Source organism: Diceros bicornis, chromosome 8 (genome assembly GCF_020826845.1).
Source record: "Diceros bicornis minor isolate mBicDic1 chromosome 8, mDicBic1.mat.cur, whole genome shotgun sequence".
Taxonomy (NCBI): domain Eukaryota; kingdom Metazoa; phylum Chordata; class Mammalia; order Perissodactyla; family Rhinocerotidae; genus Diceros; species Diceros bicornis.
The window spans coordinates 18,279,537-18,304,454 of NC_080747.1; the positions used below are offsets into that span (position 1 = coordinate 18,279,537).

General features: G+C 39.2%; 1 protein-coding gene across 1 annotated transcript in view; it reads left to right on the forward strand.

The window, feature by feature from the left end:
• Positions 1-24,918, forward strand: part of LOC131409298 (cytosolic beta-glucosidase) — a 104,518-nt gene that overhangs the window by 41,432 nt on the left and 38,168 nt on the right. The window contains exons 3-4 of the mRNA XM_058546377.1: positions 3,224-4,020; positions 4,764-4,887. Coding sequence (XP_058402360.1) covers positions 3,224-4,020; positions 4,764-4,887 — 921 coding nt within the window. The remainder of the gene's footprint in view (positions 1-3,223; positions 4,021-4,763; positions 4,888-24,918) is intronic.

A 24,918-nucleotide genomic window follows, 5' to 3' on the forward strand; every position in this document is an offset into this window, starting at 1 on the left:
ACATGCCAATACTAAGGTGATTCCATCATACCATCTCTAGATATTCCATTTTACAAATGAGGAACTGTGGGCTTACAGAGGCTCAGAGATGGGACGGTGGAATGCTTTTTCACTGAGAGAGAAAAGGAAAGTTTATAAATTTTTGTGAGTGTATTAGCTTTCTACTGCTGCTGCAACAAACTTTTACAAGTTTAGCTACTTAAACAACACAAATTTATTACCTTAAAGTTATGTGGGGCAGAAGTCTGACATGGGTCTCACCAAGGTGCCACTAGGGCTGCATTTATTTCTGAACGATTAGGGGAGAGTGTTTCTTAGCTCATTCAGATTGTTGGCAGAATTCAGTTTCTCGTGGCTGTAGGACTCAAGTCTTCATGTCCTTGATGGTTGTCAGCTGAGGACCATTTTCAGCTTCTAGAGGCCACCTGCATTCCTTGGCTCGTGGCTCCCTTCCTGCATCTTCAAAGCCAGCAATAATAGGTTGAGTCCTTCTCATGCTGTGATCTCTTGTGCCTCTTCTGTTGTTGCCTTTTTCCTACCTACTCTTCTGCCATCCTCTTTTACTTCTAAGCCCTCATTTGGTTAGCTTGGGCCTACCTGAACAATCTAGAGAAATCTTTCCATCTCAAGATCCTTAACCTTAATCACATCTGCAAAGTCCATTTTGTTATATAAAGTATCATATTCACATGTTCCATTGATTAGGATATGGACGTCTTTGGTGGGGGGAGCTTATTCCCTCTACCAGAGAGTAAGGACTTACAAATGGGTCTTCCAAGTATGGAGTTGGTAGGCATGATTCACATTATGTTCCAGTTTGCAAAATAAATGAGCTGTTGTTAAAAATATCTCCTCTTACAGACAACACATGACCTTGCGTAATTTGGTTTCTTCTTACCCTGCTCACCCCTTACCATTCTTATTCCTCTTCTCAGCTTTCTACTCTTCTCACACTGAACTTTCATTTCCGAGAAAGAGCCATTCTCTTCTAAAAGAAGAGACCATATATGACAATATATGACAATAAAACTCTGACCCACATAAGAAATTCAGGAAGCTAAACCATAACCTTTGCAAGCAATTGCCCCAGAATAGTCCGAACTTGGTCAAAAACTGCCAACTTCTCCACTTTTTCCTCCCCTGCCTCCTGTGTCCAACTCAAGACCAACCAGAGGAAGCCAAACATGCTCCCCAAACCACTTACACAGAATGACCTGCTTCTACTTCACCTCCAGCTGCCCTATCCAACAGCCTCCAATCACAACATACCTGAAGTCTTCTCCCTCCCATCTTTTTTCACTATAAAGCTTTCCCTCTTCCCCGACAGCCTTTGAGTATCTGCCAAATGCAAGTGATGACGGCTGACTCCCTTGCTGTAGCAAGCTCTGAATAAATAGACTGTTCACCGTGGGGTGGTCTTTGGCTATCTCCATACCTCCTTTGGTCTGTTGCATGTTTGTTTCTCCTTTTCTCTTCCTGGATCACTCTTTCCTCCTTGCCTTATGTGAGTAATTTGCATTCATTTTTTGAGTATCAGCCTAGATGTCACTAATGACAATGATAACAATAATAATTATTAGAATGATAGCTAACCTGTACTAAGCCCTTACCTTATGCCGAGAACTGTTCTAAGCATATTCAGTTTATCAACTCATTAAATTCTCACAATAATTATTGAAGTAGGTTTGTACTATTATCCACATTTTATAGATGGGGAAAGATAATTCAGAGAGATAAAGTCACTTGCCCAAGGTCACTGAGACAGAGTTGAAGGAGTTGGGATAGAATTTAGGTAGCCTGGCGCCACAGTTCACTTTTGAAGCCATTATGCTACATTGCTTTCAGAAAAGATTTTCAAATGTGCTGAGTTTGGGAGGGATACTTCTTATCATATGTTTAAAGAGTATTCTGTACTTTATCTTTACTAGTAATACTGTATTGTAATTGTTTATTAATTTATCTGTGGTCTTTACCAAAACTTCAGCTCCCTAAGGACAAGGAGGGTGTTTATCTCACTAATGTTTGTAAGTCCAGCACATACACATAGTAGCTTTTCTATAAACGTGTATTTAAAGAATGAATAAATGAATGATTGGATGAATGAACACATGCAAAAGTTTGAATATTATTTTTTAAAATTGGAGGATACTAAGTTACAAAAAGGAAAGGGACTCTACACCTAAGGAAACTTTGAATGCAACACAATTCTACATATAAATTTACAATTATTGTTCAGGAAACGATCTCTCAAAGGAGAGGACAGCATCTCTCTTCGAGGCTTATGTCTCCTCCTTACTCTTGGACATAAAAATCACATGAAGTACTAATATCAGCCTGACCTCAGAAAGTCTCTTCTCAGTAAAGAGTCATTATTAGGTTGGACTCAACATCTTCTTGGCCCTGGTTTCTGAGGCAGAGCAACGAACTTAATAACAGTCTTCTGAACTCTGCTGCAATCCTGCAAGTTCTCTCTCACATGCATGCAGTGCTGGGACAATCAGCTGAGAGCCAGGGATGGCTGTGTGTTCTCATGGACTGTGTCAGAATTTTAGAGCAAACACTCCAGCAGAGAATTTCTTAGTGTGCCAAGCCTCTGGCTAACTGCCCTTGCAACCCACATTCTGGGATAGGTGCTGAGCTCTTGTTCAGGCTCAGTGGGTCTCCTTTCCTAAACTTGTGAGACTGATGGGTCTGGAGAAGCACTAGGACAGTCATCTGGTTCAATTCCTTTACTTTATATTTAATACCATTGGAATCCTTTTATTCATTCAACAAGTATTTATTATCTACTAAATTTCTGGTACTGTTCCAGGATTTGCGGGATCCAGAAGTGAATTAAATAGGCAAGGCCCCTGCTATCATGAGGCTTGTATTCTAGTGGGGTTAAGAGACAAATCAAGCATACAAACAAATCAAATAATGTCGATAAGTGTGACAATAACAAAGTTGTGTGACAGCCACTTCCCCAAATGTATCCCTTTCAGAACACACGTCTTCCACAATAGTGTCAACCCATCATACGCCCACTCTCTGATCAGCAGTCCTCTTTGGAATTCTTCATGTTTCCTCCCAGCCTTTAATTGATTATGCGTAGGAAGTAATAGACTTTATTGTGAATAAAAGTTATTTTGGAAATTATTCCCTATCCTCTCCTGATCCTTATTTATTGTCATTATACTAAAAATAACTTTTCTTCTCATACTTTCTTTTTCTTTTCTCCTAGGAATTGACTATTACAACAAGATCATTGATGATTTGTTAGCAAATGGGGTTATACCCATAGTGACCCTCTACCACTTTGATCTGCCTCAGGCGTTAGAAGACCAAGGAGGTTGGTTGTCAGAGGCAATCATTGAATCCTTTGACAAATATGCCCAGTTTTGCTTCAGTACATTCGGGGATCGAGTGAAGCAGTGGATCACCATAAATGAGCCTAATTGTTTGGCCCTGATGGCGTATGATCTTGGTGTCTTTCCTCCTGGTGTACCTCACTTAGGAACTGGAGGTTACCAGGCAGCTCATAATATGATTAAAGCTCATGCTAGATCCTGGCACAGCTATGATTCCTTATTTCGAAAAGAGCAGAAGGGTATGGTGTCTCTATCAATTTTTGCTGCCTGGGTGGAACCAGCAGATCCCAACTCAGTGTCTGACCAAGAAGCTGCTAAAAGAGCCATCGCTTTCTGCTTGGATTTCTTTGCTAAACCCATATTTATTGATGGTGATTATCCTGAAGTTGTCAAGTCCCAGGTTGCCTCCATGAGTAAAAAGCAGGGCTATCCATCATCAAGACTTCCAGAATTTACAGAAGAAGAGAAGAGAATGATCAAAGGCACTGCTGATTTCTTTGCTGTGCAATATTATACAAGTTGCTTAGTCAAATACCAGGAGAACAAGAAAGGAGAACTGGGTGTTTTCCAGGATGTGGAGACTGAAATTCTTACAGACCCATCTTGGATAAGTCTGTGTTGGGTCTACGTGGTGCCATGGGGAATACGTAAACTACTGAAATACATTAAGGTAAATGCACAATTTGTTTGTGTCCGTGTACATCCAAATAGGATGTACGATAGGAAGACAGGCAGACATATATGTACGTGTGTATAAGAACCTGAAAAAAGAATGATTTTAGGCAATAGCATATACATTTGTTGGCCTGGGAAGAGAAGATTAGGATTTAAGTGGAAAAGGGGTAACCAGCTGATAAAGGGCTTCAAAACCATGGTCAAAGTTAGAATGCACTGTTAAAGTCAGTTGTGGCCATAGGAGTAGCTGGGATGTGTTTTTCAGGCTGGTGCCACGACTGTGATTATTAAAAGGCATATTAAGGGTTGAAATAGCTGGATCCTTTTTGGGTCTCTGTTCTTCTGGATGACATCCAGATAGCTGAAATTAGAATTTCAAGGTATCAGTTTTCAGGACCCCCACTGTGGAGCGATAGAGAGTGTGGCTGCTGGTGGGACCAAGGGGTTAAGGAGCAGTGACAATCAGCAGATGCTGACGGAAGAAAGGTATTTCTGTCTTCTCATTATAATAAGAGTCATTTGACTGTCTTCATGGACATTTGCACAGTTTTGCTTTTCCATTGTTAGTCATAAAGTGTCAGTGCATGGAAAATTAAGTTAATAGGGTCAGTGCAATTTTATGAAAACTAGGTTTGGAGTTGTAGCTTAGAGAAGAGTGAGGGTAATGCACCTGATTTTATGACTCCTTTTTTTTTTTTTACATCTGTTTGGAATAAAACTTCTGCTCTCTTGTTCCAGGATACTTATAACAACCCTGTAATTTACATCACTGAGAATGGGTTTCCCCAGCATGACCCCGTGTCTCTTGATGACACTCAGCGCTGGGAGTCTTATAGAGAGACGTTTCAGGAACTGTTCAAAGGTACCATTTGAAATGATGAAAGATCAATTGTGCAAACTTAATGTAATTTTCCCATGTGTCTATTTGCATTCAGCAAAGACCAATGATTTTGAAAGCTGAAATTCATGTAAATCAGTGTAAAGCCATGTAATTAAGAAAGAGGAGAAAAAGTATGTGGGAAAGAGAAAGCTGAGGATTTTGGCCTAGCTTCAACTTCCCAAAATTTAATCAAGTAAAAAGCAGCATTTTGTGACTCCTGGGTGAAGGTGACATGAATAGAATGGCTGTTGGGAGAGAGCATTAGTTATTACAAAAAGATTAGCACTGACCAACTATATCATGCTTATTTGCATATTTTAATATCCTAACTACCAAGAAATGAATTGATAGAATTTTTAAAGGACCAAAATTAAGCATTTGTGCAATAAACTTTAAAGTGGTATCACTCTTTGATCAATGTGTGTTTCGTTTAAGCTGTAACAAAGCAGCCCAGTTGGGAACAGATTTTTTGTCATATAGAATATGTGAATTTTGTGGGCCGGCCCCATGGCTTAGCGGTTAAGTGCTCGCGCTCCGCGGCTGGCGGCCTGGGTTCGGGTCCTGGGCGTGCACCAACACACTGCTTCTCCGGCCATGCTGAGGCCGCGTCCCACATACAGCAACTAGAAGGATGTGCAGCTATGACATACAACTATCTACTGGGGCTTTGGGGGGAAAATAAATAAATAAATAAAATCTTAAAAAAAAAAAAAGAGGGGCCGGCCCGGTGGCGCAAGCGGTTGGGTGCGCGCGCTCCGCTGCGGCGGCCCGGGGTTCGCTGGTTCGGATCCCAGGCGCGCACTGACGCACTGCTTTGGTAAGCCATGCTGTGGCGGCGTCCCATATAAAGTGGAGGAGGATGGGCACGGATGTTAGCCCAGGGCCGTCTTCCTCGGCAAAAAAAGAGGAGGATTGGCGGATGTTAGCACAGGGCTGATCTCCTCACAAAAAAAAAAAAAAGAATATGTGAATTTTGTTTCAAGACAATATTATTATTATGGTAACTGCTTTTCCCCCACGGAATTCTTTTCATATTTGAAAACAAATGTGAAGGAATAATGTTTAACTGATAACACACATTTCTACACTAGTTAATTTCCCCCTTTTTGCTACCACTTGGAACATCGTTGCTTCGTAAATTTAATTTCTCCTCCCTATGTAGGAATAATCTCATAGCACCAAAATCCAATGCAAAATGAGACTTTCAATTTCCTCCCTTACCATGATAGGTACACTTATGTCTCATCATTCTATTTGAAAGGTCCTGGAATTATTCATTCAGAAATTAATTGGTAATATACTGGAATCAGCCAGAAGGAATTCTGGAAAGTGACATAGTGGTTTCTTTCCAAAACCTGAAATATATTGACTCAATCCTTCACTCAGGTCTGGAATTTATTGGCAGAGGGCAATAGGATTCCTACAATTTGATCCAAGTGAAATAATTCTTTTGTATTACACACAAAACTGATTCTTCCTCTCGTTGGGAATACACCTTCTGGAAAGAAATGGAAGTCTCTAATTTTCTGAGATTCCTCCCTGCTTCTCCCTGTAAATGACGTTGTTCATAGTTAATACACTGATGTTCCCAGCTTTACCCTGAGATACAAGTAGGCTAGTTACCATCAGGCAGATTTATGGATGATAAAGGGACCATAAATGACTTGTCCAAAATTGTTCTGTGTATTTTTGGGAAAAGAGAGAAAAATAGAGATTGGCTTTCTTCATTCCCAGCTTGGTGCTTTGTTTAGTGCCAACATATAAGGACATTTCAGTGCTCTTTGAAATACTTGCAGGTACTTTATGCAGTCCCTTAGATCTTTAAAACTAAAAACTCAATGGTGAACCCACAAGCTAAGACAATTTAAAGATCGAAAAGTAACTGAGAGCAAGAGTGGAAAATATGAGAAGATTTGGGTTTCTGAGGGACAGGAGAGGAAAATAGGGTTAGGAACAAAATCCTGTTTTTCAACTTGTTGAATTTCTACTGTGTCTTTAAATTGATGGAAAAAGTATCATGCACTTAAAACATTAATTGTTCACAGAATCTAAGTTTTCTTCTGATTCTTAACATTAGATGATCTATATTCATTGTAAGGAACACCTAATACTGTGTTTGTTTTGCTTTTTTTTTTAAAAAAATAGCCTTTCAAAATGTGCAGAAATCTACATATTGACCAAAAAAAAAAAAAAATCCATACATAAGTGTATCTATTCTGGATGTGGTATATAATGATTTTTCATTTATCGTTGTAGTGGACAGCAATTATTGCCTCTGGGGTGAAACTTTCTTTTCTAATAATTAATCCCATTTCTTCTGTGAAATACCCACCTCCCCCACCCTCAGGCTTACCACAGGGACAGCCATGTAAGTAGAATAAACTACTGCTCCAGATAATTGATTGGTCTAGATGTAGGCACATGACATGAGCTGGGCCAATCCCAGTTCTTCCCTGGGATTTAGAACTTGCACCAATCAGATTGTCTGTCTCTTAGCCTGGGTTCCAGAGGGACGTAACTCTGAACTCTGTGGGCCATTGGTGGCTATGCCCTGCCGTGTAAGCTTAGGAGCAGTGAGAAGGGGAGCTGCAGGTGCATCAAGGGAAATGGAGATAAGAAACAGGAAGAGCTTCAGGATGGCACTTGAGCCTCTAAGTTCAGTTTTTCCTCAGACCCACCTGCAGGCATGTTCGTGAGAGATGATACTTTCACTTGTAATTAAGTGCTCTTTCTGCTTCATCTGATTCTGATTGGGTTTCTATCACTTGGAACAAAAAGTCTTCATCGATATTATCATCTTATTTCATTTTCAAAACAGTGGGATGAGGTCATGGCTCCTATTTTACAGACGAGAACACTGAGTATTGAAGAGGCTAAGTCGTTTGCTCAAGATCACAGAGTTACTAAGTAATATTTCCTGAAACAAGGCAGAATGTCGGTATTATTGTTATTACTACTATTTTGGTGTTTGATAAGATCTGTGAGTCCAGGGCTTTCTGACTCAGGCTGCTTGCTTGTCCCACCGCACAGAACTTATCCTCACCTTTGCTACTCTGGGCTTGCATAGATTCTGCTTCCTCTGCAAGAGCCCACAGGTCCTATGACCTTGGACAAAGCCCAGGCACTCCATATCGTGCCTCTCATCAGAGGAGCAGAGCAGAATTTACTAATCGATTCCCTGAGACTCTTCCAAGTTAATGCTGATGATCCTGATTGGCGAGAGCTTTACTAGTAAAAAGCACTTTGTGAACACTTAAAAGTAATAACAGGCCAAGGAAGACATTCATGGGAAGCGCTGCAGGTGAGAGCCTGCCAGAACCGAGGGAGTCAGATGGATGATGGCTTTGTGATTCCCATGAACAAAGCCTTCCCTCCACCATCACGCCTACAGACAGGCACATAATGACACTATAGTTGGATCAATGGCGTCCACCTGGAGGTCTTACTGATCGCTTCAGGCAAAATCCCACAGCATTTAATAGAGCAGTAAAAAGTAAGCTAATGTTTCTATTTCCTTTTGGGAAAGGAAAGAAGAAAGAGGAAAAATGTCATTTCAAGAAAAAAAATCAGCTAATGCCTTTTTAATCATTGCATTATTTAAACGCCTTTAAATAGGTTGTGTTTTAATTAATGTAGATACAGATAAGAGAAAAGAAACACAGTGGAGACACCAAAAACCTGAAATAACGTATAACTAGGCTTGCATTCCAGCTCTGCAAATTATTCACTGAGGGGCATCTGGCAAATTGTTCAACCTCCCAAACCCTTAGTTTATTCACTTATAAAAATGGGATAACACTTTCCCTGGCAGAGTCGGTGGAAAGATTCCATTTAGTGAGCTATTGCGTAAAACCCCCTAGCAAATGCCTGGCACATAGTAGGTCCTCAACCAATGGTAATAATTATTATTATAAAATGTTCACTCAAGAATATATATATCACCCCAATTTGTTATTTAAAAAATGTCATCCCAAGACTTCTTTTCATTCCTCCCCACCATGTCTCTTAAGTTACAGCAGAATAATCCCCCGAGTCTGCAGGTTTCTCTATCATTCTTCTGGGGTACCTCTGAATGAGTGTTGTAACGTTGGCCCTTTGGCTATTTACCATTGCATCCTGTGGAGAAGAAAGCAGCAACGACCTCCCTCCATTCGTTATTTCCATTGGAGAGGTTGCCAGATTAGGTGAAAATCAAATCATTGGCAGCAGAAACAACTGTCAAGCAACTGGGGAACTGGAATTGCTCTGCCACATAAATTTTTGTATAAGTTCCAGAAGGAGTGATCTTCAAAGAGTTAAGCTTTTCTCACATCATATGAATCTTTATTACGTTCATAAAATTTATACCAGTTCTTGCTGCTCCAGAGCCAGCAGGCGAGTTTAAGTTCATACGTAAACACACACAAATGGATACCTCTAGAATCTGAATGTCGCTGGAGTGGTGAGGAGGTATGTAAGCCAGGGGAGGCTATTCCTAATGGGAAATACTCCACCCATGACCTAAATTCTCCTGAAAGGGGATCTGAGCCCGTGATCAACCTGTTCCTCACACCTACCCAGCATGTGCCTGCCTTTTACTCAGCTCGTGATCTTTCCTCAAACTGTAATGCCGTGGCCTTTGCCTTCTTCCTGGCTCAATCTTGTTGTCTGGAGGACATGAACAGGTTTAAAGTCAGACAAGACATGGGTTTGAAACCTGGTTCTGCCACTTACAAGCTCAATAATTTTAAGAAAATTCTTAAACAGGCAACACTTCAGCCGTCTAATTTTTAAAATGAGAATATTAAGAGCCACTCTATCTTCCAAAGAGTGGTGACAAATGAACAAGATAATGCTTATAAAGCCTAAGTGCAGAGTTTTTTGTATTTTTGTATGTATGTATTTTTGTATTTTGTGTGTTTTTTTGGCATATTACCAAGGATTCTGTAAATGATGGCTCATTCTTGGGGGGGGCGGTCTGTGAACCCTCTGAGAGCTAGAGCTGTGTCTTTTTCATAATTATATCTTCAGCCATGAGCACCATTTCTGTCAGACAGTAGGTGTTCTACACATGTTCGTTGATTTTGGTTGTGTCTATCAGAGAAGAGGTAGTCAACGGATAATGAGAAATAAATGATTAAATGATTGGGAACTGTATTTTCTTTCCCTAAAGAAATATATCCCACATAGAAGAAAAAAAAAAACAAAAAAACGCAGCCTTCTGGAAAGTTTCTGAGTCAGCCCAACTTTCCAGTCAGATCCATGCCTGAGTTAGCACAGCGGTAGATGATTGCCAAGAAGGTTTGTTAATGACCAGCTTTAGGCTTTTAATGACAAAACCCCTCAGCAAGATGTCATCGAAGTTATTGAAGACTTCACTGAAAGTGTTGAAGCTGATGCATTGTAACAAGGAGGTTATAAATCTTGCAGCTTGGGTATACCACTAAGACAAGACGCTGAGCACAGAATCACCCTGCTGTTGTCTGTCAGCATTTCCGCCCCCCTTCCCCTTCCCCTTCCCATGGAGAGCCGGTAAAGGAGAAATACATCCATTTCCCAAAGTAGTGCAGACCTGGCAGCCACCTGCCTATGCCAATTTCAGATCACAGAGGCCCATTTAACTGGACAAAATGTGTTAAGCACCTGTGTTTTTCTAAATATGCATTAAAAAAAGCCTAAGAATTAAGAAAAGATCTCAACTGTTAATATCTTGACCTTTTAGAAAAACCAACCAATTAAAAATCCATTGCAAGCTCTGAATAGAGACTCAAGTACCTGAATATAGATTCCCACTCCATATCTGCTGTTTTATTGCTTCTCAAAGTAAACCTTTGTTAACTCAGCCCCTATGAAGCAGTTCATCTCATAGCTCATGGACAGCTCACAGATTTGGGTACATGTTGGGTGGGATGTTGGATTCACTTGATACTCTTGCTCCTAGCTGGACTGGATGGCAACCAGCAAAGAGGAGTCAAGGTCAGAATAGAAAAGGAAGAACGAGATTCGAAAGCCGTGCATCAGAATTGTTAGTGTGAGCTAGTGTACAGACTGGTGGAATTTGAAAAGTCAAGAAGAAAACCATTTCTAATATAAGTGTGTAGTGCCAGCTACGTATTCAGACCACATACAGACTCAGACAGCCAGAGATTAGAGTTAATCTTAACTAGAGATGTACCCGATGACCTTCCTCTATTTCTTCTCCCCGACTTCCATCAAGTGGCATGCATATTCACCTTTGCCTTTCATTCCCCATATGAAGTGTGGCAGAGTAGAAAGTCTGTAGGGTCTGAAGAGTGAAGACCAGGATTGAGTCCTGTGTTCTAGTGGTATGCCTTTGGGTAAGGCATCATTAGGACTCTTTGAATATCACCCTCCTCACCTGTTAAATGGGACTAATGCTAATTGCTATTCTGCCTAACCCAAAGTCTGTTGTGAAAATGAAACGAGATGGTTTATATCTACATATGCTCTGAACACCTTAAAATTTTAGATATTATTTTCATATATTTACTTTACACTTTTAAGTTCATCCATCACTCTGGCCAAAATACATAATCTGGACCTCAGTGTTCTCCTCTGCAAAGGGAAGGGGTTGGTGCTCATTACCCAGATCCTTTCAACATCTACAATTCTCAGATTCTGTGGTTTTTGTTTTCCTGCACATTTCCAAACTGCTATGATAGTGTGATTAGTTTAGGAGTTTTAGAGAACATATACTACGACCAAGTGACTGGTGTAGTGCTTGGTAAAGCTCAAAATAATACACACAGACACACACACACACACACAGGCGTTGTTGTTTTTGAGCCACTTCACGAGGCTTATCCAGGTAAGGCACATATTGACATGATCAGGGACATACACCATGTAGCAGGCACACCCTCTCAGAAACAGAGCAACATAGAACCTGGTGCATCTGCTTCATCAAAGCAGGTTTCATGGAGTTGCCCATGTGAGTAGCAGCTCAATCACACATCAGAGAATCTGCCCTTGTGCTTTCTGATTGGCAACCATTCTTTATCTTCTCTTTCCATAACATTCGAATACTTATGCTGTGCCCCTACTGATGGACGTTCCCATGGTCTTCTTTTTAATTCAGTTCCAGCTGCTCTAAGGGGATAATTACTCAAGGTTTCCCAACACTCCAGGCCCAGTGAATTTTAAGACTACTATAAAGCCAACAACAATATTGTACTACAATCATCAGCCTTGCTAAGAGACTAAAACTTACCCCAACCATTAAACGGAAGGATAATTATGTAATATGATAGAGGTGCTAAATATCACTACAACAGCAATCATATTACAATATATAAACGTATAAAATTAACACGTTGTACACCTTAAATTTACATAGGTTATGTCAAATATATTCAATAAAAAAATGCAAAAGCAAAAAAAAAAAAAAGACTACTATAAAGCCTTTTTTTTTAATTTGGATGATTCCAAACTTACCCTCCATTTTTTATGACAATCCCTCCAGTAGTTTTTGTGTGATGGAGCAGCAAAAGAAGTTCAGTTCTATTTTATAGCTGTAAAAGAGACCAGTAAAATAATCGAAGTATAATTTATCTGAAGAAAATCTACTTTTCCAATGTGAAGAGTAGACTCAATGGAATCTCAAAAAAGCGGAAAAAAGAAGAAGGATTTGATAATGATTTTTTTAAATGAAGTATAATTGACATACCACATCGTGTAAGTTTAAGGTGTACAACATGTTGATTTGATACCTTCATATATTGCAATATGCTTACCATTGTAGTGTTAGCTAACACCTCTATTATATTACATAATTATCATTTGTTTTTTGTGGTGGGGACAATTAAGATCTAGTTTCTTAGTAACCTTGAGGTTTATAATACAATATTGTTGACTGTAATCACTATTCTGTGCATTAGCTCTCCAGAACTTATTTATCTACTAGTTCCTAGTTTGTACTCTTAAACAACATCTCCCCAATTCCCCCATCCCCTAGCCTCTGGTAACCATCGTTCTACTCTTGGTTTTTATGAGTTTGGCTTTTTTAGATTCCACATATATCATATTTTTCTTTATCTGTCTGATTTATTTTACTTAACATAATGCCCTCAAGGTCTATCCATGTTGTTGCAAATGGCAGGATTTCCCTTTTTCTCATAATTCAGATTATATATATTCAAGAATAATATTCCATTGTGCATATATATATATACACGTATATCACAACTTCTTTATTCATGCCTCTGTTGATGGACACTTAGATTTTGTCCATATCTTGGTTATTGTGAGTAGTGCTGCAACAAACATGGGAGTCCACGTATCTCTTGGCTATCACCAAGAAGACAAGAAATAACAAGTGTTGGTGAGGATGTGCAAAAAAGGGAACCCTGTACACTGTTGGTGGGAATATAACTTATTTCAGCAACTATGGAAAATAGTACAGAGAAAACTCAGCGAGTTAAAAATAGAACTACCACATGATCCAGAAATTCCACTTTGGGGTACATATCCAAAAGAAATGAAAACAGGAGTTCAAAGAGAGAATAGTTTTTTTCAACTTGTTCCAGGAGAGAGCAATTTTGGAATATTCAAGTGATGAGGAGGTTACTGGAATTGAGGGAAGTGAACTTCTCAGGTTTTCCCCAGGGCCAAGGTGAAGTGGTCCTCAAGCATCTGCCTACATTAGCTCTTATTTCCTGATCTCCAAAATAACCTGATTACTACTTGGCGTCTTAGTTATCCTGAGAGTGAAAAGGCGCTGCTTTGGAGCAAGGCTGGTAGATTTTATCGTAGTGTAATTGGCAGGGTTTGCCTGGATAACTGTGTTAAGAAGGATTCTATTGGACAGCTGTGGGTTCGTGGAAAGAACAGAGAGAAGTGGATGGGTAGGTGTTAGCCATTCCTATGCAGGAAACTTAACATGAGTTTTCCAAAGCTTGGAAAGGGATATTCCCCATTATAAATTAATACATCGACATCGTGTTTTGTAAATCAAGGTCTTTGAGTTCATCAGTGGGGATTAGCTCTGGGTGCACTGCAAAGATGAGTTTCTGGATTGGCATAATTGATAATTAGACTGTAAGCAGTATTAATCTCACCAGTTCCATTGCCTTCCTTTCGATGGTCTTCTTATCTTACCTAGTTATAACTTCGACATTATTTATACTGATCAGTTGCTCTACATTCTCATAAATAGTTTCTGACAGCTTTCCCAGACTCATAATTGGTTGAATTAATGGTTAATTACATCCCATATTATTTTTTCACTAGTGAACCTGACACTGTGTAGAAGAAAATTAGCAATATTATGAATAAAAACATTAAAAATTGGTGCCATAACTAATTCATGGGCTCCTTGCCTAACTGCAGCCTTGTCACAATTAAGTACCTGTTGAATAAGACAACTGAATAGATGGAATTTGAGAGACACTTTGGTTCTTGCTTTTTTATTTTGTGAGGAAGATCAGCCCTGAGCTAACATCCATGCTAATCCTCCTCTTTTTGCTGAGGAAGACTGGCTCTGAGCTAACATCTATTGCCAATCTTTCTCCTTTTTTTTTTCCCCCCAAAGCCCCAGTAGATAGTTGTATGTCATAGCTGCACATCCTTCTAGTTGCTGTATGTGGGACGCGGCCTCAGCACGGCCAGAGAAGCGGTGCCTCGGTGCGCGCCGGGGATCCGAACCCGGGCAGCCAGTAGCAGAGCCTGCGCACTTAACCGCTAAGCCACGGGGCCGGCCCGACACTTTGGTTCTTGAAGACAATACCTATTATAATCTTTGAAAGGAAGGAAGAAAACCATTTTCAGGAAAAAAATGGAAGTTATTAAAAAGTGTAAGCATTCCTAGGCAAGAACAGTGTAGACAAAGATTTTATTCCCTAGTTTTTAAAGACAAAATTCTGACTAGAATAAAATTTTGCAGTTTTGAGCTGTATACTTAGCATTCAGTAAGTGTTCACTAAGTGTTTAATGCATGACTAGGAGACTGAGTCTAGATTAGCCGAAAAACTGAATTGCTCCTGGGAATTCCGATGAAATATTAGATTTATACCACCATTTTGCTTTTTTAATTTAAAAAAAAGTGGTAGATTGTTTTTACTATTATTTCGTGCATCAGTATTATGCTTGGAAGCTAATTATACCTTTTGATATTAAGTTTGGTTTTGTTGTGACAGTAATTGAAATATATGCTAAAGTTTTAAAATCTTTTTATATAAATACACTTAACCTCTCTGTGCCTCAGTTTCCTCATTTGAAAAACAAAAAGGTTGAACTAGCTATTCTTTTGGGATCCTTCCAGTTTAAGAATTATATGACCCTCTAAATACCCTACCTAGGTAGGAATTTCAAGGATCATATTTTATTAAAACTCTTGAAAATTTCTTAGGCTATAAAATTAAGTCTAAGGAATTATAATTAATGGTCTTTTTTTTTTTTTTTTTTTAAACTTTCTTCACTCTTCTCATCCAGCTACTTAATTTGAAATTTGAACACCATTCTTATCTGGACATAAAATTAGATCTTGCCCTTCATGAACTGTTTCTATTGATATCAATTCAGGTTCCAGGTCACATTTTCTTGACCTTCAACCTGAGTGTCTCCTCTTCTATTCACTCGTATTGAAAACGAACCTCACTTTTCTTCCCCTGAGAAAGTTATTCCTTGGAGTTCAGAATCAGAAGGGTCACCTAAGATTCGAGTTTAACAAAGTTAGTGTAGAGACCATAAAATCTCCGAGAGGAAATTGAACGAACAAATCAGCTCAAAGCATCAGAGTAAATCCCCAGCTGAACAACTCCTCGGCAGCTACAATCATGAGCAGTGAAATCACCTTTCAAAACATGATCATGGCAAGCACCACCTAATCTATTAAGTTTTAGGACAGTCAAGTATGATTTTCAAGTTTCGCCATAAATGCATAATTTAATTCAGTTAGGCTGTGCTGTAATTTTCACTTTCCTTAAATTTGAGTATGAAACTTTTGTCTCTGGGTGAGATCCTGAATTAGAAGGAGGGATCAAGTTGAAACAAATTTTCAGAATTACCTTCCTGCCATAATTTTTGCAGAGTCTTCATATATGGAAAGTCTGTTTTTCTATTCTGAACTTTTGAGCACAGAGCTTACTCTAATCAGGGCTTCTTTTACCCCAAGTTACTGTTTAGGTAGCATTTTCTTCAACACAATGAAAATATCAACCTGGTTCTAGAGATGAAAATAGTTTCTTTGGGAATAGGAAGTAATTCTTAAGGCTTATCTGGAAACTCTGTGTGCAGAGGAGAGGGAGGGAGGCCTGTCTCTTTGAATGGGGTCATCTCAGCAACAGCAAAGTCTCCTGTGTGTGAATGAGATTAGCTAATGAAACAGTATCATGGCCTGAGATGATTTTATGCCATTCTAGAGTTCAGCCACATTTCCCCCCTTGTTTGTGAAATTCCATTATAGGAATCACTGCCTGCTTTAGAGATAAGTGAAACCATTATGGGTGGAGGAAAAAAAGGCATTTGAACCTTGAAGAATTTTAATTGGCGCTGGTGACCGAAGCTGAACAAGAAGCCATAAATGTTTCAGGTGAAAACATGAATGGGTTTGGGACTAAAAAGTAGATGATGGAAGGAGGAATGTATCACTTCTGTTGACGAAATAACTTTTTCCTTCCCTAACAAGTGGAATTCATTCCTTTTGTAGATTTAAACCTAAAAATATCTATATTTAGGTTTAAATATAAGCCTAAAGTCTTAAATGATTTTACATGACCATGTTCTTTTACAAGTAATAGTCAAGTCAAATATGTTTTATAGGTGGGAATAAGTGGAATAGCACAAAAATTAGATCACCTCATAAAATGAGTAAATGAGTGTATATAAGTTTATACATTTATTCGTAGGTCATTTTTTGTGTGTGTGGCTGAGACTACACTGGTTTAGTCTCTTAAAACATTTTTCTTTTGAAGAAATTCAGGCTATGTTCTTGAACCTTTGGATGAGAGGTTGGCTTTTTGTTTAAGCAAAACTTCAAAAATATTTCATGCACAGTTTGCTGCCCTCATGGGTACATGGTAGCGAATTCAAGAATGGCTCAGAAAAATCCTTCAGCACTCCTGGAGAAACAAACACCATGACCCATTGGCTGGGTCTGAGTTTTGTACAGACAGGCAGCACATTTTATGAATACTTTCACACAAGGAGGGTTGGCTCGTTTGACATACCGAAAGAGCATATTCTTAAAGACAGATAGTTCTGCGTTCAAAACTGGCTCTGCCACTCTTTTGTGTTGTGTAACCTTGGACAAATTATTCTAACTCTATGAATATCAGTTCATTATCTGTGAAATTTTATTTTTGGCAATGATTAATGATATATTTCATATCCTAGCAAAATGCCTAGCACACAAATCCCCCGAATGATAACTATTGCAGTGAATTCTTTGTTACCCAGCATCTATTAACCAGGATTTTAGAAAAACTGTGACTTCCTGCACAGTCATCAAGCACTGATAATTTATGCTTCTCTTGATGACCTTGGAATGCATTCTGAATAATTAGAGAAAGATTAAATTATAATCAGTTTAGTTTCAGTGTTAAGTGTATTTTAATTTATTCCCATTCTTTAAAAATTTGTAATCCTTCTGCATGTGGTAACAATTAACAAAAAATACTTGATTAACTGGAGCACTCCACTTCCTGACTATCTGACTAATAAAGAGTTTATTGTACATTGTTGGAATCCAGACTCTGCTCTACGGATAAACTGGGCATTTGCTGGATGGGTTCACTTCATACCGGTCTTATATCTGTTCTCAGATCCAGTATGTTGACTTACTGCTGCTTGGAATTCTAGAATTAATCTTTAAATATCCTTAACCAATAGTATGAGTCTGTACAAGGCACTTTTTGCATATTTTTTTCACTAGGTCTTAATGCTGGTCATCCTGTCTGATTTTGGGCAGATGAGTAACTAGTAAATCTTCTAGCCCTGAGGGTTGTCTGTTCTTTTCCCATGAATTTCTAGAGATGGACATCTCAGCTGACATTAGTAATCAATCTATCTTGGTGTTTCATCAACGTTTACTCTTATCCAATCATGTTTTAGGCTTATTTTTACTGGGCTTTTTAGGCTGTATAACCTTCCTGATGAAAACTTCACCATGCATTTATCATTTTTGTGAGTCTTCTTTAACTTTCCACATTTTTTCCCATTCGTCTCTGCCCCCACATAAAGTCATACGCTGCTTGAAAATATGGCTTAACAACTGACTTGTGTTAAAAATAAAGTCCCCCCAAATTTATTGATATTGTTGTTCCCTTGTGATCTCAATTAATAAGGTACATTCTCAGGCAGGCAGATTGATTTTAGTGGTTTAACTGGTCATTATAGGGCATAGTATTCATCAGTTCTCCTTTACCTCATTCTGCCTTCTCTTAAATCTCTGCCTTGCCCTGAAATCCCCCCTGCCAACTCAAGTCTTCTCTCCCATAATGTCCTTCACATCCCAGCTGACATTCCTGGTACTTAGTGAGCACAATGGTGGCAGAAGAAGGAGGCTGATTTTTTCCTTTAAAGGGAGAGAAAGGCCAAGAGGCAAAATAGCTAAGGAAGAGTTAAGTTTGCTTTCCGAGCCCAGGCAACACTTGACCCTGGTATGAAGGCGGGACTGGCTAGGGTGCTCCAATCAAAATGTAGAAGTCTTCCTTGGTGATGTCTGAATGGGTGCTAGCCAAGGAGAGGGAGCCTGGGTGAAGAGCCAGAAAGCAACAATTAGCATTCTACTTTAACCCTGTGATTTCTCTGAGACCAACCTCACTAGGTAGCTGTGGTTCAGTTAATAAGGTAAGTTGCCTGTTACCACTGCTGTGAGTAACTTCTCTGTGAAGTGATTTTTTTCTCATTATATAGACATATATTAAAAGCCATCATCTCAGTGATATTGCTATCACTGTTTCTCTAGCTATAGCAAACCTGTATCTGTTTGACTATGGCAAACATGTTTCATGTTTGACAAACCATATTTACACTGTAGGGCTATTTTGAATCTTCTGGGAACCACTTCGGCATGTTAGAATGGTCAAGTTTGAATGTTTTAATGAATAGGTTTTTTTTAAACAAAAGATGATATTTTCCCAAGTATAGCAAAGATCACCTGGTAAACCAAATGAATTTATGTTAGTACAAAATGTTAAAACTTAAGAACATTTGCAAAATTTTTTTTTTTTTTTAGATTTTTATTTATTTATTTTTTTCCCTCCAAAGCCCCAGTAGATAGTTGTATGTCATAGCTGCACATCCTTCTAGTTGCTGTATGTGGGACGTGGCCTCAGCATGGCCGGAGAAGTGGTGCGTTGGTGCGCGCCCGGGATCCGAACCTGGGCCGCCACCAGCAGAGCACACGCACTTAACCGCTAAGCCACGGGGCCGGCCCACAAAATTGAAGTTAAAATATCTTCACTAGCTTTCTGTACCAGTACATTATTAGCCATGGAAATGTCATATTCAATATTTGTGTTGGTCATTAGTTGAAGGAAGTTCATATGGTGCATCTTATTTTTTAACTTTTGACATTCCTAATGCTGGATTCTCTTATCAATATGTGTAATTGCATTCACCCTAAGTCATTTTTTGTTTTCCTTTTATTTAAGGGAGATTTGCTTCTTCAAAAAGATGATCTTTTTGTATTTCTATTTTTTAAAATATTTTTGAGGGGCCGGCCGGTGGCGCAAGCAGTTAAGTGTGCGCGCTCCGCTGCGGCAGCCCGGGGTTCGCCGGTTCGGATCCCGGGTGCGCACTGACACACTGCTTGGCAAGCCGTGCTGGGGCGGTATCCCATATAAAGTGGAGGAATATGGACACGGATGTTAGCCCAGGGCAGGTCTTCCTCAGCAAAAAAAAAAAAAAAAAAAAAGAGGAGGATTGGCAGATGTTAGCACAGGGCTGATCTCCTCAAAAAAAAAAAAATATCTTTGTTAGCACAAGCACTGTTAAATCTGTTATTCAGAATAATGGTAGGGGGGATGATTAAGAAATGCCAGTTTAAAATTGTTGACAGGTATTAATTTGTGTCAATTAGTGAAGATGGACCATTTTATTACATCCAGCTTCTTTTTTTTTTTTTAAGATTTTATTTATTTATTTTTCCCCCCAAAGCCCCAGTAGATAGTTGTATGTCATAGCTGCACATCCTTCCAGTTGCTGTATGTGGGACGCGGCCCCAGCATGGCCAGAGAAGTGGTGTGCACCCGGGATCCGAACCCGGGCTGCCAGCAGCGGAGCGCGTGCACTTAACCGCTAAGCCACAGGGCCGGCCCATATCCAGCTTCTTGATAAAAAGAAATACCAGCTAGTAAAGCAGAACCAGAAGGGAAAAGGGAGAATGCAAATTTCCTGACCATAGTTGTTGACATAAAGCTTTAAAACTGGCTCACAGCTTCCCAGCATCTGGGTCAAAATGTTTCACCATTAGTTACATCAGTAGTTTTCAAAATGTGCTCTGTGGAGCCTTGGGTTCCATGGAGATCTCTTTGGGGACTCTGTTAGGTTGCATAGAGGGAAGGTGAGAAAGCAGGGCTCCAGGGCACCTCAGCTTTTGTTGGTTGTACATATTAGGAATCCATAAAAATTTTCGTTTGAAAAGAAGACACTGTTACTAAAAAAAGAAAAATTGGAAAGCCACTGAATAATAGGCATCTCATTATCAGAGAGGAAGAAACATAGTAACTTCTTTGGGAAAATGAAGCTTAACTTCCTCTCTCTTTCACTTAAAAACAAAAGTTATTTCAAATGTAGAGAAAAATACAGGTACCCATATAACTGTGACCCCGATTTAACAAATATTAATATTTTGCCATATATATTTGACATATGTAAAAACATATACTTTACATTAAAAAAAGAAATAAAATACTATTGACCCAGGTCAAACTCTTTTGTACACTTCCCAAATCTCCTTTCCTCCCTCCCTCATCTGGGATAACCCTGATCCTGAAGTTGATGTCTATCTACTTGTGTGCTAGATGTACATTTTGCTACAAATGTATGTACTCATAACCTATTTGTATATTGTTTTGTGCATTTTACTATTTATATAAATGGCATCACATTATATATAATCATTTTCGACATCATGTTCTTTAAGATTTATCCATGTTGATACTTTTAACTTTCATTCTTTTTAATGGATCTATGGTATTCTGATATGGGAACGGATCACATTTATTTATCCATTCTTCTGCTGATGGACGTTTGGGGTTCAAATGATGGACGTCTTTTTCACTGTTACAGACAGTGCTGCACTGAATATCCTTGAGTAGCTCGTATGTTTGAAAGGCATCTCATACATGGGAGTTTTTAAAGCAGCCCCACGGCTAGCCCACAAGGTGTCTTTGTACCACTTAGAATAAGTCTTCCTTTCCTCAAAACTCTTTATGTTTTCTGGAAAACAGTCACAAAAATTAAACAAATAATCTACAGTGACTTTATGTCAAGGATGTTCTCTAGAGTTGTGCAAAGTAAAACCTGCATAATCGTAAGGAGTGATCCTGCATGTAGGGGATGCTATAAGTGTGAAAACCTGTAGGATATGTAGAGTTTGAGTGAATTAGTGTGCTTAACAGGTTAGCCACTGTAATCTAAATATAAGACTCGTGCTTAGTATTTACATGAGGTTTTTCTAGCTAAAAGTAGGGGCTGGGGGAAATTATACCTTCTTTAGAGGTAATATGTTGCAAATGGAGAACACAAGGAAGATGTATAAGGCTTTTGTTTTTGCCATGTCACAGAGGACCAGTAGCAGGGCCAAGTGATAATGCGTGGAGGTATTACCCATTAGTTTCTCCCTTTCCAGAACACTGCCCTCAAGCCCCTTCTATACAGTGCAGACTTCTACCAGGCTTCATCCGCTAACTCAACAGTACGCTACTAAGAAAGGCAAGTTATGCAGGGAAGGCATAACTTGGGAAAGAAGTTTGACTTGGATCGGGCTGAGGTACCAAGCTGTGAGCCTCCCACTGGGGCTGGTGCTACAAGTGTCAATACATTGAAAAGCGTTCATCTCAAGTTCCTTTGGTCCTCACTAGGTGGCTTTGTCTGGAGAGGAAAACAACTCTACCACAGGCAGTGCAATGTCCCCTTCGTTGTCTATGGGAGTTTACTAGGGGATAAATACCGCCCTGCTTTGGAAATCTTGAAAGCATATTATTTGCTTGTAATTAGATGTTGCACAAGACAGTGTAGCAGGAAATTCTCTAGGTGCCTAAAGTTTCTTTCTTCTTGACCCTGTCCCCTGCAACGTTTTAATCAACGATTTGAGTGAAGAGCAGAGGGAATGCGTTTCAGATTTGCAGATGACAAAAAGCTCATCAGGAGAGGGGAAAAAAATGCTTGCTGCTACTTTTATGATGGTTGTTCATTTTCATCCAATACATCTTAGCTTAAATTTCACCTTCTCACAAAGGCTTTCCCTGAGGATCTGACTAATGTATGGCCTCCATTTCCAATCAGTTTTTACCTGTTTTTTCTTCCTGTTTCCTTTATCTGAAATTGTATTTCTTAGTTGTTTACTGGTTTCCTGACACATCTCCATAGACTGTAGGCTTGATGAGAGAAGGGACCACACTTCCCTGCTCATTTCTGGCACCTCAGGACATAGAATAGTTCCTGGCACATAATAGGAACTTAATAAATTTTTGTTGGTTGAAAGAAAGTCATGGGAATCATTGAAGAATATTAGGCAAGGAAGTGACATGATCAGATTCCTAGTTTAGAAATAAAACTTGAAAGGAGTCAAGCTAGAAGCCTGGTAGAAATTGTTGAATATGCTTCATGGAAGCAAACATATATGTTTCAGTCATTTAAGAATTTGCCTTACTTGCATTCACAGTGTCAAATCTCCTGATTATAAGATGTAATAGCATCATTCTCAGTTTATATCTGGAATATTATCTTCCACCCATGGCACCATTGAGCATTAATGATAATATTAATAATCTAAATCATACCCAGAAGAGAAGGCCTAGGATGATCTCATATAGGAAGAAGGCTGTTAGTTTTTGTTAAAATTGTTCAAGAACTATCAGGTAGAAGACTAAAAAGACTCATTTTGTGTTGTTAGAGAGGGCAGAACTCAGGCCAGTGGGGGCCCATTACATGAAAGCAAGTTTCAGTTTAACATAAGACAGAGCTTTCTAACAATTAGTGAGGCTGAGTAAGGGAATGAATGTCCTCAGGAGATCATTAGATACCCGTCAATAGATGGCATGGGAGCAGATGCCAGATGCCAATCTGTCAAAGCGCTGTTGAGGGGACGTCTGCCCCATAAGGGAGGGTCATTCCACAAGTGTGTGCAATTACCTAATATTTATTGATATTGCGCTTGCTTCTGTGGGGGATACAGAAATATATAAGGCACAGCTGCTGCCTGGACGTGATCACCTTTCAATCCTGAATTCTGTGACTCTCAGGGAGTGTTAGCCAAGGTCCTGATGTAATTCTCACAAATTCCACATTAGAGCAATCTGAAGTTATGTGGTCTCAAAATACCGCCAAGCTACCAGTAATACTCAACCTTATGTCCAACAGGAAGGACGTGGTGTGGAATACCATTTTGTAGTCAAGTCCTACTTTTGCCCCCTGATTTAAGCCCTGGTTTTGTTTTTCTGCTTTTTTGTTTTTCTAAAATTGAAGTATACTTGACATGTGACATTGTGTAAATTTAAGGTGTACAACGTGTTGATTTGGAACATTTATATGTTGTAATACGATTGCCACTGTAGCGATAAATAGCAACGCTACCACCTCACGTAATTATCTCTTTTTAGGTTTTGGAATAATTAAGATCTGGTGGCTTTGCTTTTGTAGCATGAAAGATTACAGCATATGAAAAGTTAGTTTATTTTCTTGGGTTCACTTCTCTTGTGGTCTTGAAAGTTAACATGAATTCTGAGCCCAGGATGACGTGTTAGCTTTATTTAATCAACCTCTGTCGAGATAAATATTTTTGCATTAGAATTGGATTGCAGTGATTCTCATTGATGACAAAAACATGAATTATAAAGTGGAGGCTTCACAGACTTATAAATAAGCACACTTAATTCTTTAAAGTCAAGTCTGCCCCAATCAATCGCAAAGTGTTTGACTTGGAAACCTCCTACGATGTGGTAGAGAACGTTAATAAACGAGTGTCTGGTTGGAGCAGTTTTAGGAGTTAGATTTGAATATCACATTATGAACCTAATGTTTCGGTTTGAATTCTCTGGCCTATGCCAAGGATATGATCTTGGCTGTCTCATGGATATGGCCTCTGTCTCTCACACACTTCAGAAACAAGTGTGTTAGAGTCGCTTTGATGTATGTTATGTCTCCTGCAGTCACGTGCTATCACAGTGACCTGAGGGATTAAAATGCTTCTGGAGCCACGTAGACCCTGAGTAGATTACAGCTCCAGATGTTTAATGTTTGCTTTCATTATTTTGTTCGTAAATATGCAAGATACTTGAGCAGTTTTTAAAAATATTTCTTTGCTAGATAGTCTGGGGATCTAGTTATTCCCTCTATTGGCTGAAATCTCTGTGTCTGTGTCTACTTTTCGTCTGTTGACCCTGAAATGAATCCAGTTTAAAGTTATGTTCTCCAAATGTAGTTCAGATTAATGTGTTCTGAGTAAGAGACATAGTACAGAGGGAACGTGTGATGGAGAGAACCTTCCCAGGCCTTTGCTTTAGAGTTGCTAAGAGTGATCAGCCAGCAAGGCCTGAGGTATCCATTTAGTATGGCATGCAAGTATTTTTAAAGGATCTTAGCTGGAAGAGCATTAAATTTGGGAAAATCAAAAATAGTAAAATGGAAGTTTGCATATTCTGACTGGGAAGAAAACATTACCCTACATTACTTTCTTAATGTTCCAGTTTTTGCTCCCTCTACAGCAAAGGTTTGGAGCACTGCTTCTTAATCTTGGCTGCACACTGGACTCAGCTGGGAAGATTTAAAAAATACTGACACCTGGGTTCCACCTCCAGTAATTCTAATTTATTTTTTTCAGTTTTATTGAGATATAATTGACATATAACA